Source organism: Megalobrama amblycephala, linkage group LG3 (assembly GCF_018812025.1).
Source record: "Megalobrama amblycephala isolate DHTTF-2021 linkage group LG3, ASM1881202v1, whole genome shotgun sequence".
Classification (NCBI taxonomy): domain Eukaryota; kingdom Metazoa; phylum Chordata; class Actinopteri; order Cypriniformes; family Xenocyprididae; genus Megalobrama; species Megalobrama amblycephala.
Genome location: NC_063046.1, coordinates 10,620,598 through 10,634,595, shown reverse-complemented (window position 1 = coordinate 10,634,595; position 13,998 = coordinate 10,620,598). Strand labels below are relative to the sequence as shown.

The 13,998-nt window shown below is 33.3% G+C and overlaps 1 protein-coding gene across 3 annotated transcripts in view; it reads right to left on the bottom strand.

Moving 5' to 3' along the window:
* Positions 1-13,998, bottom strand: part of lrrk1 (leucine-rich repeat kinase 1) — a 111,647-nt gene that overhangs the window by 28,581 nt on the left and 69,068 nt on the right. For all 3 annotated transcript variants that reach the window (XM_048183802.1, XM_048183805.1, XM_048183804.1), the window contains 2 exons: positions 6,968-7,165; positions 4,353-4,630 (listed from right to left, as the gene is read on the bottom strand). In XM_048183802.1, coding sequence (XP_048039759.1) covers positions 4,353-4,630; positions 6,968-7,165 — 476 coding nt within the window. The remainder of the gene's footprint in view (positions 1-4,352; positions 4,631-6,967; positions 7,166-13,998) is intronic.

Genomic DNA, 13,998 nt, shown 5'->3' with positions numbered 1-13,998 from the left:
GCATTGTTAATGATGCCCCAAAATAGGCAGTTAAAAAAATTAATTTAAAAAAATCTATGGGGTATTTTGAGCTGAAACTTCACAGACACATTCAGGAGACACCTTAGACTTATATTACATCTTGTGAAAAAGCATTCTTGGGCACCTTTAATGCTGGGTTTTTTGGGAAGCTGAATAAGGTAATCTTTCCCTCACAACTAAAAACACACTCCTTCAGTGACAGGAGCTGCGTCTCATTTCGGAGGCTGCGTCCTTCGGAGATCGCATTTGAAGGCTGAATACTTCATCAAGGATGTCATATTTAAGAAAAGTAACCGTAATAAAATTGACTGAAATTCATTGTGAGGTGAAAAATACTGTAATTTCTTTTTTACGTTGCAATCTAACGCTTATTTTTTTAAAATGAGACTGATGATGTATGCGGCCTTCAAAGGGTGCAGACTCTGAATTGGGACACAGCCATTGTTGAAAAATCTCTCCGCTTCCGTATCCCGAACGAAGCGCGTTGATGGGCGTGCTCTTGCTCTTGTTCTGGGTGATGTGTGTGCGCACGATTATCAGGGAGAAGTGCCCATACAAGGAATTCCGCCCTTTATTACGTGATAAAAGGCCATACTAGAAAAAAACTCTCTGAAACCTGTACCGAAACCAGAAGTAGTCATTTGGCACAGAAATACTCAGTCATACGTCCAACTCGTGTTTTGAAATTTTGGCCATGTTTAGCATGAGAATCCAACTCTTTAACAGTATAAATAAGTCAGAATGCATGAAATAGCATTACACCTCCCCTTTAACAAGGTTCAAAGAACATAAATAAACAGAAAACAAAATATAAAGGTCACCAATATAAAGTAATATAACATAAATAAAATAAAAAAAATAAAAATAAAAAAATAATTCTATATATATATATATATATATATATATATATATATATATATATATATATATATATATATATTTTTTTTTTTTTTGGAAGAGTTTTTTCATTACAAAACATATTAAAAGTATAATTTGAATGAAAATGAACGAATTTCATATTTGATTTGTGAAACAGACATATAATCGTACATATTTCCACTTCATTGTATATAAAATTTGTTTGAGATTAATATTGTTGTTATTATTATTATTATTATTATTAGTAGTCGTATTAGTAGTAGTATTTTTTTCACCCTTTTAAATAATAAAATAAGTATAACAAGGATTTTCAATGGCGTCTCAGACTTTTGTGGGATCCGGGGGATGGTTGGATTTTCAGCTTCAGACTGCCCACAATCCTCCTACACTGTAAAAATTATTTTCAGGATTTGTTATCACACATTTTTTTTCTTTTGACAAATCAACTTAGATAATTAATGTGGTTCAGATAACATTACATTTTGAGTTTCTATTTATTAAACCAATTTCCATAGTATTAACTAAAATTTTTAATTTCAATGAACACAAAATTTTAAGGCAACCAGGTAACTTGTTAAACCAACAATATTTTTTTACAGTATACTTACTAGGGATGTAACGATATCAAAATCTCACGATACAATAATATCTCGATATAAAGTCCACGATACAATATTTATTGCGATATTTTAAAAAAATTTAATAAATGAAGACTGTCAGTTTGAAACAGGAAGTTCCTGTTTCAAACTGGCAGTCTTCATTTATTTAATTTTTTTTGAAACAGGAACTTCCAGTGTAGTGTTTTCCATTTTCATAATAAGGAAAAAAATATTAAACAACCAATAAAAAATAGTAGTAAGTAAAACAAAATGCACAATACTCAGCTCCTTTTTGTGTTTATTATACCTGTAAAATGAGTTTAACAGACTGCACTTTACAACACTTTACAAACAAGGTTCATTAGTTAACTACATTAATTAATAATGAACTGCATTTCTACAGCATTTATTAATCTTTAACGTTAATTTTAACAGTAAAATCAAGAGCTGTATTTGTTTAATGCACTGTAAAATAACGCACAATATGAAGCATTGAATTTTTATTAACTAACATTAACAAACTAAGATTAACAAATACAGTAACAAATGTATTGCTCATGGTTAATTCATGTTAATTAACTAATGTTAACAAATGAACCTTATTGCAAAGTGTTACCACAAATTGGATTCATAAAGACGTCACTTTTACGTCACAATTTGTTGCCACCTAGTGGCGTAACGATGCAATCGATATATTAGCCTATTTGAAGCATTTTCAAAAGGTGATTTATTCTGTTTTAATCGGTAACAAAGACATCAACGTTTATCTGAATGATACACTTTTGTATACTTCTGTGATAACTGGAATATTTGTAACAGAAATAATGATACTATGCGTTTGACAAGATTGTTTGCAATGCTGTTTATATTGACAACTCTCTCTAGATCAACGGCAGCGCGAACGCAGATTTGAATGTCACGATTTTATTTTTGTCAAAGGTTTAATATAGCCTACACGGGCGAATCGTTGTCATTTAGGAATTAGATCATATGGGTGATGAAATCGAGAATGCGACCTTTTCTAGGACTAATCTTATTCAGGATGCATAGGATGTGTTTTTAACAGTCTACTTGAAAAAATAAAATCATGTTTCTGCAGATTTTCCTCTAAAAACTATATGTGGAAAAACATCTAGATTCCAGCAGGACCTAAAAAACAGTGAAGGAAAAAAGAAAAGAAAAAAAAATTGCAAAACAAATTTGACCAGTATACAGGAACTGTGCCTATAACTAAAACATCTATGAATACCTGTCATTCTCCCATGACGTTGCATGAAAGTTGAGGAAACACGGTCATAAATTCCATTAGAAACATGTTAACAGATCTCATTCTGTTCTGTTGGACATGATCCATGCATACTCAGCAAACCAAGCTGGAAAACAAATCAGCCTTGTGAATTGACCTAAAAGCCTCACTGGATCTCAAATCCGTCTTTGAAGGGAAATCCCTATGCAATTTCAAAGAAAACTTCTCTAAACACCCTGAAGACACACCGCTCTCAGATTCACTATTGAATGTGGGTTCTTGGAGCGAACAAACCGATGAAAGGAACGCTTCCTGGTTCAAAACAAGTTAAGCTCTACTGACAGATTCTGTGGCGTGCTGTCGATTACCACTGGAGATCATTTCAACTTGTTCCTCAGTTTGTAAAAACAAGCAAAAAAATCATGATCGTGATCAGTTGACACTAATGCACAATTATTTACATGATTACAATAAAATGCTGGATCGTACAAGTGTTGTAAATGTTATTAAAACTAAAACTATTACAAATCATTTTAAGGTAATTGAAATAAAGCTAAACGCAAATAAATATTAGATGAAAAACTAGATGAAGAAATTTTTGTCGTGGCAACTAAGTGAAATAAGTACTAAAATTTGTAAAACTAAAATTGAAATAAAAATAAATTCAAGCTAAATAGAAATATTTTTTAAAAATGAGTGCTGCTAATTGATTAAATCGCATCTAACAAAAGTTTGTGTTTACATAATATAAGTGTGATTATTACACACACACATATATATAGAGAGCTCTGGAAAAAATTAAGAGACCACTCCAAGTTCAGAAATCAATGTTAAGTGGTCTCTTAATTTTTTCCAGAGCTGTATATATATTGTGTGTGTATGTATGTATGCATGTATGTATATGTACACACACACACATATAATAATATATAATATATATACACATATTATGTAAACAAACTTATGTTAGATGTGATTAATCAAGCTAACAGCACTATTAAAAATATATTAAACTATAAAAATGACAAAAACAAAAAATCGAAATCCAAATTATAATATTAATAAATAATAAAATAGTATATAAATAATACTAAAGTAACGATGGATACAGTAGCATAACAATCTTTGAGAAAAGCCAGTTAAAAAAAATATTCTGGGGCTCAATAATCAGAAAATAGTCAAATGGATAAATGTAAATATAAAACACTTAAAATGGAAAGTGACTGAAGAGTTTAAGTAAAGATATGTAAAGCTTACATTAATTCTTCCATTAAATGTGTTACTTGTTCTTTAACTTGTTCTAGTTATAAATAACATAATTACTGTGATGAAGTTTCTCCACCTAAGCAGTACTTTGCATATAGTCATAATTAACATTCCTTTCTGGCATTGTTGCACACACTGTGTGAAAGCTACTGGTTAAGCGGCTTTATATGGGCATGGCAGGAGTTTAAAGACTGGATCTTAAAGACCAAAAGACTTGACCCCTGTATCTGAATTCAATTAGAATTCAGGCAGCAAACAGACTTTGACCTTTGTTGTCACACTAAAAGCTGGCTGTTTGACAGCCAATCAAACAAATTAGATCAGTAAGAGCCCTTTGGTACCTTCTCATCATAGACGATGCCAGGCCGAATCTCCGGAGCCTGGTACCCGGGCGTGCCCTCGACCCCTAAAGCTCCCTCGTGAAAGGACTGCCGGGAGATGCCGTAGTCAGACAGCTTGATGTTTACAGAGTCCTCTGCGTCCAGAGACCACACCAGGATGTTGTCAGACTTGAGGTCACAGAAGATAATGTTCTTCTTGTGAAGATACGCCAGGCCTGTCACGATCTGATAGGCCACTTTGAAGGTGAGCATGTGACCCAGCGGCATGTAGAGAGAACCTCAGGACAGTCAAGCAGAAAGGACAGGTGTAAATTTCAGTTTGTTTCTCACACAAACCCATCATATGACCTCAGAAGACTACTTTTATGATGCTATTATGACATTAGGGTGAGTTAATGATGTTAAGATTTTTATTTTTTGTGAACTTTTGACAAATTTTTATTCACTGAAACACTTAATGTGACGCAGAAGGATTTTTCTCTTTTAAGGTTTACTCTGATGTATGCAAGTTAGTTTTCGGCATGAAATAAAAAATAAAAAAGCTAATTGTGACTTTTTATCCCACAATTCTGACTTTATTTCTCAGAATTGCGAGTTATAAAGTCAGAATTGTGAGATATAAACTTGCAATTCCGTGTTATAATGTCCAATTGTGAGGGAAACATAACTGATGTTTTTTCTCAGAATTACGAGTTCATATCTCACAATACTGACTTAATAACTCACAATTTTGACTTTATATCTCTCAATTCTGACTTTATAACTCGCAATTCTGACTTTAGATCTAGCCATTCTGACTTAAGATCTAGCAATTCCGACTTTAGATCTCGCAATTCCGACTTTAGATCACGCAATTCCGACTTTAGATCACGCAATTCCGACTTTATATCTCGCAATTCCGACTTTATATCTCGCAATTCCGACTTTATATCACGCAATTCTGACTTTAGATCTAGCCATTCTGACTTTATAACTCGCAATTCCGACTTTATATCTCGCAATTCAGACTTTATATCTCGCAATTCCGACTTTATATCTCGCAATTCCGACTTTATAACTCGCAATTCCGACTTTATATCACGTAATTCCGACTTTAGATCTAGCCATTCTGACTTTAAATCTAGCCATTCTGACTTTATATCTCGCAATTCCGACTTTATAACTCGCAATTCCGACTTTATAACTCGCAATTCCGACTTTATAACTCGCAATTCCGACTTTATTTCTCGCAATTCCGACTTTATAACTCGCAATTCAGACTTTATTTCTCGCAATTCAGACTTTATATCTCGCAATTCCGACTTTATATCACGCAATTCCGACTTTATATCTTGCAATCCCGACTTTATATCACGCAATTCCGACTTTATATCACGCAATTCAGACTTTATATCACGCAATTCCGACTTTATATCACGCAATTCCGACTTTATATCACGCAATTCTGACTTTATATCTTGCAATTCAGACTTTATATCACGCAATTCTGACTTTATATCTCGCAATTCTGACTTTACATCTTGCAATTCCGACTTTATATCACGCAATTCCGACTTTATATCACGCAATTCCGACTTTATTTCTCGCAATTCCGACTTTATATCTTGCAATTCCGATTTTAGATTTTTAGATTTAGATTTTAGATTCTGACTTTAGATCTCGCAATTCTGACTTTAGATCTAGCCATTCTGACTATATATCTCACAATTCTGACTTTATAACTCGCAATTCCGACTTTATAACTCGCAATTCCGACTTTATAACTCGCAATTCCGACTTTATAACTCGCAATTCAGACTTTATTTCTCGCAATTCAGACTTTATATCTCGCAATTCCGACTTTATATCACGCAATTCCGACTTTATATCTTGCAATCCCGACTTTATATCACGCAATTCCGACTTTATATCACGCAATTCAGACTTTATATCACGCAATTCAGACTTTATATCACGCAATTCCGACTTTATATCACGCAATTCTGACTTTATATCTTGCAATTCAGACTTTATATCACGCAATTCTGACTTTATATCTCGCAATTCTGACTTTACATCTTGCAATTCCGACTTTATATCACGCAATTCCGACTTTATATCACGCAATTCCGACTTTATTTCTCGCAATTCCGACTTTATATCTTGCAATTCTGACTTTATAATTCGCAAATCTGACTATATATCTCACAATTCTGACTTTATAACTCGCAATTCTGACTTTGAATCTCGCAATTCTGACTTTTTATATAAATAAAAAAAAAGTACACTGCTTACACTAGTAAAACTTTCACAAATGCTCAAGAGATACTTTAAAATAGAGATATTCACAGTGGCATTTATATTATACTGAAATAATGTATATATTATTAATACAATTAAATGCTCAGGAGTGACTTCTATATTTATATGTTAATATTCAGTATTATTAAAAGGTATGTTATAATCTTACATATATTTTTATATTTACATTATATTATGTTAATTTATTATTTAAATATCAAAATTTATAACAATATATAAAGAATTATAATATTGCCCGATCATTAAGGCAGATAAATATATAAAGTTTTGTGCAAACAGAAAAATCCAGGCCAGTTTCTGTGGTAATGTGTCACCTTTGGCTTTCTCTTCCAGGATGGTGTTGAGGCTGCCGAGCGGCGCCAGCTCCAGGGCGAAGCACAGCGGGTGTATGCTGATGCCCACCAGAGCCACGACACACGGGTGCTGCAGAGAGTGGAGCATGCCGGCCTCCTGACGAAACTCAGAGAAACTCCGGGCAGCGTCCATGGACTGCAGGTGCTTAACCATGGTGTCTGTGAAGAGACAAATTCAAGATGGTATCATTCAGCTGCAGGCCCGAAGAGTTCACTCAGACTTTCACCTCAGGTTACGGAATAATTAGCGATGATGAGTGCAAACATAATCATATTCACACACTCACATAAGCATGTGAATCCGGAATATATTTTTGATATATTTTTACTAGTGGGTGCAGGGTGAATGCACCCTATTTATAATAATAATAATAATAATAAAAAAAGCCCAGAGGTTTTCCTTGTATACTGATTGTTTGTCCTGGATGTGCTGGCAGTACATACTGTGAGGTTAAAAGAGCAGCAGTCAAGGATCAGGTTTTACATAACGCATACTGACCTTTCCCATTAAGCACTATAATAAAAAAAAATCAAATCCAGTCTGAGACCTCAAAGAGGAAACCTGTAACTGTTCCCTGACCTGAAAGTAAATGTTCTGATTTACAGCTGCAGGGTTTTTAATGGCCCTGGTTACTCACATGTACTTAAACTGAGCTGGTCTGGGGTCAGTGCCTGCCACTGTAAAGTCTTAATGAGCGCCGCTGCAGTTTCTCTCCTGCTGTGCCACACATCACCATAAAAAGTTTGTTTTTATGCCACGACGGTAGCTTGAAATAATGGGCAGGAGTCTCAATGCTGCTTAAAGGGGTTCACCCGTGAGTTCCAGGACGCAAAAAAAAAAAAAAAAAGAAAAAAAAAAAAGGTTTGTGCCATACAGACATGATTTAAGATCAGTTGGCTGACGGACCACCAGGCTGCCGTGTGTCTTTGGTTATTTCCGCTCAAATTCGACAACTGACTCCTGGAGAACTGAAGTCTGCTACTTCAGGCCAGTTTCCACTGACAGCATTTCCTACTTACATAAATCAAGATCTATACTCACATCAGTGTGTTTGGGTTATTTCACCATGTGTTTCTTTCAAAGTAGGCCACAGTATTTTATGACATTATATCATCTTCTCCAAAACAAACAGGAGAAAAGTGAACTGAAATCTAATCTACAATGAAAACAGTGATGTGAGAGGTCATGTGACTTCCTCTTACAGTACATGTAATGCCCCTTCCTAATATACTTTGCAGTTTTGGGAAATGTAATGTTAAAATCTCTCATTATAAAGCAGATATCTCTGACTCCAAAATCTGATTGAAAGAGCCACAAGGTACAATATATATAGTGAATATACACTACCGTTCAAAAGTTTGGGATCGGTAACATTTTTAATGTTTTATAAAGAAGTTTCGTCTGCTCACCAAGGCTGCATTTATTTAATTAAAAATACAGTAAAATCAGTAATATTGTGAAATATTATTACAATTTAAAATAACTGTTTTCTATTTGAAAATATTTGAAAATGTAATTTATTTCTGTGTTGGAAAAGCTGAATTTTCAGCATCATTTCTCCAGTCTTCAGTGTCACATGATCCTTCAGAAATCATTCTAATATGATGATTTGATGCTCAAGAAACATTTATTATTATTATCAATGTTAAAAACAGTTGTGTACTTTTTTTTTCAGGATTCTTTGATGAATAGAAAGTTCAGCATTTATCTGAAATACAAAGCTTTTGTAACATTATACACTACAGTACTGTTTGGGGTCAGTAAGAATTTTTATTTTTATTTTTTTGAGAAGAATTTAAAGAAATTAATATTTTTTTTTTCAGCAAGGATGCATTAAATCAATCAAAAGTGGCAGTAAAGACATTTATAATGTTACAACAGATTATATTTCAAATAAACGCTGTTCTTTTGAACTTTCTATTCATCAAAGAATCCTGAAAAAAAGTGTACACACATATTTTGTACATCTGTGCACAATAAATGTTTCTTGAGCAGCAAATCAGCATATTAAAATGATTTCTTAAGGATCATGTGACACTGAAGACTGGAGAAATGATGCTGAAAATTCAGCTTTGCATCACAGGAATAAATTACTTTGTGAAATATATTCAAATAGTACACAGTTATTTTAAATTGTAATAATATTTCACAATATTACTGTTTTTTACTGTATTTTTAATCAAATAAATGCAATCTTGGTGAGCAGACAAAACTTCTTTTAAAAATATTAAAAATCTTACCGAAACTTTTGAATGGTAGTGTATATAATTATACTTATTTATTTGCTAAATGAATAAATATTAAAATGAATATTTTGTACATTGTGCACATTTATATATAAATATAACTGCTGCAACGTAACAGCTGATATCAACACAAAATAATGTAAAATATCACCTTTAGGCTAATGGACCAGATTGCTTGGTAAAAAATTTGTTTATTAAGATTAATATTAATAATAAATGTTTTTACTTATTAAACATTGTTTTTTTAATCAGTGTTGTACTCTAATGCATGAATTCTTAACTTAAATGTTTTGCATTAATATAAAAGAATAAAACAAATTAAAAAAAAAATCTAATGGCATGATCACATTTGCATGATTGGTATTTTCTAATTTCTTTATTTCATTTCTTTTGGCAGAAACAAAAAATTGAAGCCTTTTTTATCTTACATGGTTAACAGAAGGGCCAAATAATAAGTAAGGAATAATTGATTCCCGGCCGTTGAATCCTTAAAAAATAATGCACACCCGAGGTGGTAATGCAGCCACGACGTGAAGTAGAGTTATTATTTTCTAAGAATTCAACGGCCCAGAGTCAATTATTCCGCTTATACTACGGTTACCACACCTCAAGACATCAAGACACTGTTCCGATGTTGTATTTCAAGACATTTGTCAGGTTTTTGTCCTTAAAACACTCTTGTGTGTGGGACTAATTTCATACGCATCTCATCCCAAGCCTCCATTGCTAATTCCAAAACGTCATTTCAAAACTAGCTTGAGCCTTGATAGCAGAATAATACCGTTGATACAGTTATTAACGCAGTTGAGAGAGAGAGAAAATGAGAATAAGCAGCATATGTGAATTAGCATACCTGATCTGTGCGTCTCTAACGGCAGCAGTGAAACTATAAGTTTATCTCAAGAACCGCACAGTTATTACCTCGCTGGTGAGTCATGTATCTTGAGCTGCTAAACTTTACTCTGATTAATTCGTCAGAGCAGCGCTGACCAAACGTTTCTGTGTGAGTTTGTGTCTGTTTGAAAGAGAGAGAGAGCTTTCAGGACACAATAAAACACATTTTGTGGCAAAAACCATGACAATAATTTGTTGTTAATCCTATTGTTTACTATATTTATTTGCTTGGTCTGTGTCGTTGTGGGTTTTGTTTCTTTTGCGGTTGTAGGCTGTAAAGACCTATTGAGATAACTGAAAACATCTGGCTAAGCGATACGGAACTGCTTAGAACTACTTTAGCTGTGCGTTTCCCTGACAATAATTGCACACCTTAGAATGTTGGTCAACCAATCAGATTCGAGCATTCAACAGCGCCGTAGTATAAAGAAATACAACTTCTTTATAATGTTCAATAATTCAAAAGAGATTTATTATGTATCTCAAGGATCAGGATTCATGAGTACCACTTTCCAAAATCATTACATGCGTTTACAACAAATGCAGCTTTAACATGTTTAACTTGTATTTGTAAATATTGTTATTGAGCTTTTCTATATTGAAAAATATCATCATTCTCTCACTGTATCTCTATCTACACCAAGACTTCAACACTATTCTATTGCCAGATTGTATATTGATTATTTGTATTTTGTTTTTGGCACAAAACCTGATGAGGATTCTGGAAGCTCTGCCTCATCCACCTGTTGTTGCCGTTGGTTACCATAGGGCACCACTTTACAGACCATAAAACTCCAGTACATGAATGCATTTGACAATAAGATGGGAAACTTTGAACGAGAAACGTCTGGAATTCATGAAGAAGAATTCATGCGTCATAAAAGTAAATGTCTTGATTTATTAGGCATCTTTATTGTAAAGAAACCTATAGAAAGAGTGGGAGGGAATAAATCAACAGAGACGTAAAACCGGGAACTGCTGAGAGACCAATTCAAACAGCAGTGAATGAATGAGGCTGACAAAGAAATAGTGTGCATAAAAACGGCCGTGATGGAGAGAATCCTGCAAACGTAGTTTTTTTTTTTTTTTTTTTTTCTTTCAGTTTCCTGAAGGAGCTCTCTCTCGCTTGCAGTATAATTTATGACAAACTGCACATCATAAATAGTTCGGAGACATTTCACAGGATTAGGGGAAGCGGACAGAGGAGCAGACAGAAAAGGCGAGAGGCCTTCAAGGTCAGAGAAATGCAGAAACTAGTTGAGCGTGACACAGCTCAGAGGAAAATCATTATATTGAGATGTGCTGCCACTATTGAATCTTGCTGCTGTAAAACAACAGTTTATAAAGTTTGATAACTTTTTACAGAACTCCAAACCTCTCCTGCAGGTAGATTATTATATTGATCCACTATGGAAAAAAGAAGAAAAGAATGTTTTTTCCCCATTTAATATGATTATGTTGTACAATACTATTAATACGATTATTGCTATTATTGTCAAAAAAATTATTTTAACTATGAAAACATAATTTTAAAACATCAAAAAAAAAAAAAAAAAAATTGGGGTTTTGGGGTTTGGAGAAGTTTTGAAATTTGTGCTTTTTTCAGTTGTTCATAAACATAAATGACAAAAGTGTATTTTTATTACACTGTATTCAGCACAAACTAGGCTACAATAATATGTGAGGAACGTGTATGTACATGTTTGTATTTTTGAAGGAATAATGTTTATGCGTGGTTATTGAAAAAACAAAAAACTTAAGTCACTGAAATAAGGCCAAAAAAAGTATATTAAATCTGTGTTCACAAGACTTTTGGGTATTGGAGGTTGTAGACTAGAGTTTTTGCTTCAGAATTATGTAAAAATTATGCTGCCTACTCCTTCATATAAAACAATATATTGATTTAGTTTTTGTAAGACACTTTTTGTCAAGAAACACAGTATGCATGGAGGCGTGAATGATCATGAATAATGGGCCATTCTCACCTGAGAATACAAAAGAATCACATAATAATGACCTGAAATGACTTGCATATTAATGAGGCCTTTCAGTCAGGAAGGCTGTGAAAAAAACCCTCTGTAATAATGTCTCAGCTCATCATAAACAGCAATACTGTGAAATATTATTACAATTTAAAATAATGGTATTCTATTATATTCTTTAAAATATAATGTATTTCTGTGATGCAAAGTGTCTGAACAATTATGTTACCTCTATGGCATTTCATATAGGCTTTTAGCTTAAAAGCATGCACATTTGGAGAAATATTGATGGATTCTTATATATTTGTCAATTTTCCATACTGAGAAGTAATATTTATTGTCATCACTATGAGTGCTGGAAACTGTTTTTTCAATTCATACTTGCAGCCGGAGGGCGCTCTCTGAACACCTTTAGGCCACAAATTCATATAAAGAAGAAAAGGAACTAGGAACTAACGGCATGTCTTCTACAGATCGCTAACCATTGCTTTAACATCCAAATAAACACTTTTCAAGACAATAAATACACGATTGAGACGATGAATGCATTGTATTGCCTCTGAATTTGCGTCTGAATAGCGCTGGCTCCGTGGGCGTGGCCGCATTAGTGGGTAATGAGCTGAATCACAGACTTCTGACATGGCTCTCTTTTCATACAGATTACATAAACACAGAATGTTCGTTTTCGATTTGACTTACACGATTTAAAACCTGACATTTCAACGTTTCTTTAGACATAAGTGTCATTTTTTTTGTCATTAGTATTCATAAGTTACAGTTCATTTTCTGAGAACTATCAGATTGGACTTCGTTCAGAGGGAGAGGAGAGATCATGCATCATGTTAGTTTTCTTTATTTTACAAAAAGCACAACATTGTGTTTTTACTCTAAGTGTACACAAATAAAAGAAGACATTCTATAGTTTAAATTGATATATTACTTATGTCTCTATGACAAGAAATGACGGAGTATTTTAAGTTTTGCTGCAATGTGAAAAAAATCCTGCAAAACGCGCCGGCGCGTTTTCAGACCTCAGGGAGTTAAGCATTTGTCTATTTCAATTTAAACAGTGACTTTTTATTATTATTTTTTTATTACTTTTTTTTGGCGGGGCAGTGTATTCAAAATTTTTGGTGCAATTAATCGCAATTAAATACATAAAAATGTGTGATTAATTAGTTATTTTTTTCATTGATTGACAGCACTAATATTTAGATATATTGAAAAACATATATATATAAATATATTAAGAGTTATCTTAAATTTTTGAAGAAATGGAGAAATATAAAACTTCTCATGTACATACGTTGATTATATGTATAAAAATATATAAACATTTCAGTATTTTGAAAGCCTAGGAAGATCGACTCGAGTACGTCATTAGCAGTGCTTCATGGGAGTGGGAGGAGCTAAAGAGCTATTTTGGCACATGTTGCTCTTTTCGACTCTCTAATTGGTGGAGTTTTCTGTATAGCATCATGGGTAATGTAGTTTTTCCACTAGGAATTCCACTGTTAAATACGATTATTTTAAAACTACACTGAAATAATGCAGACTGACATCTTCAGCAGAAGTAAATACTATGGATTAACAACCTCATAGCTCAAAGTACATCTGCCTTTAAAAGTTTATAAATTATCATTCAAAATCAATTTCCTTATGGAGAAAATGAATGGAGATTTTATTTCCGGAACCCAACTGTTGTGCTCTATTGTCTTTTTAGAGCTGCTTTACAGTAGAAATGATCTCTATTTGCATCACTGAATAATTATTTTCCTGTTTATCCCTCTAAAGCTGCTTAGAAACAATCTGTATTGTATAAAGCGCCACATAAATAAAGGAGACTTGACTTGATATTCAGAAGTTGCT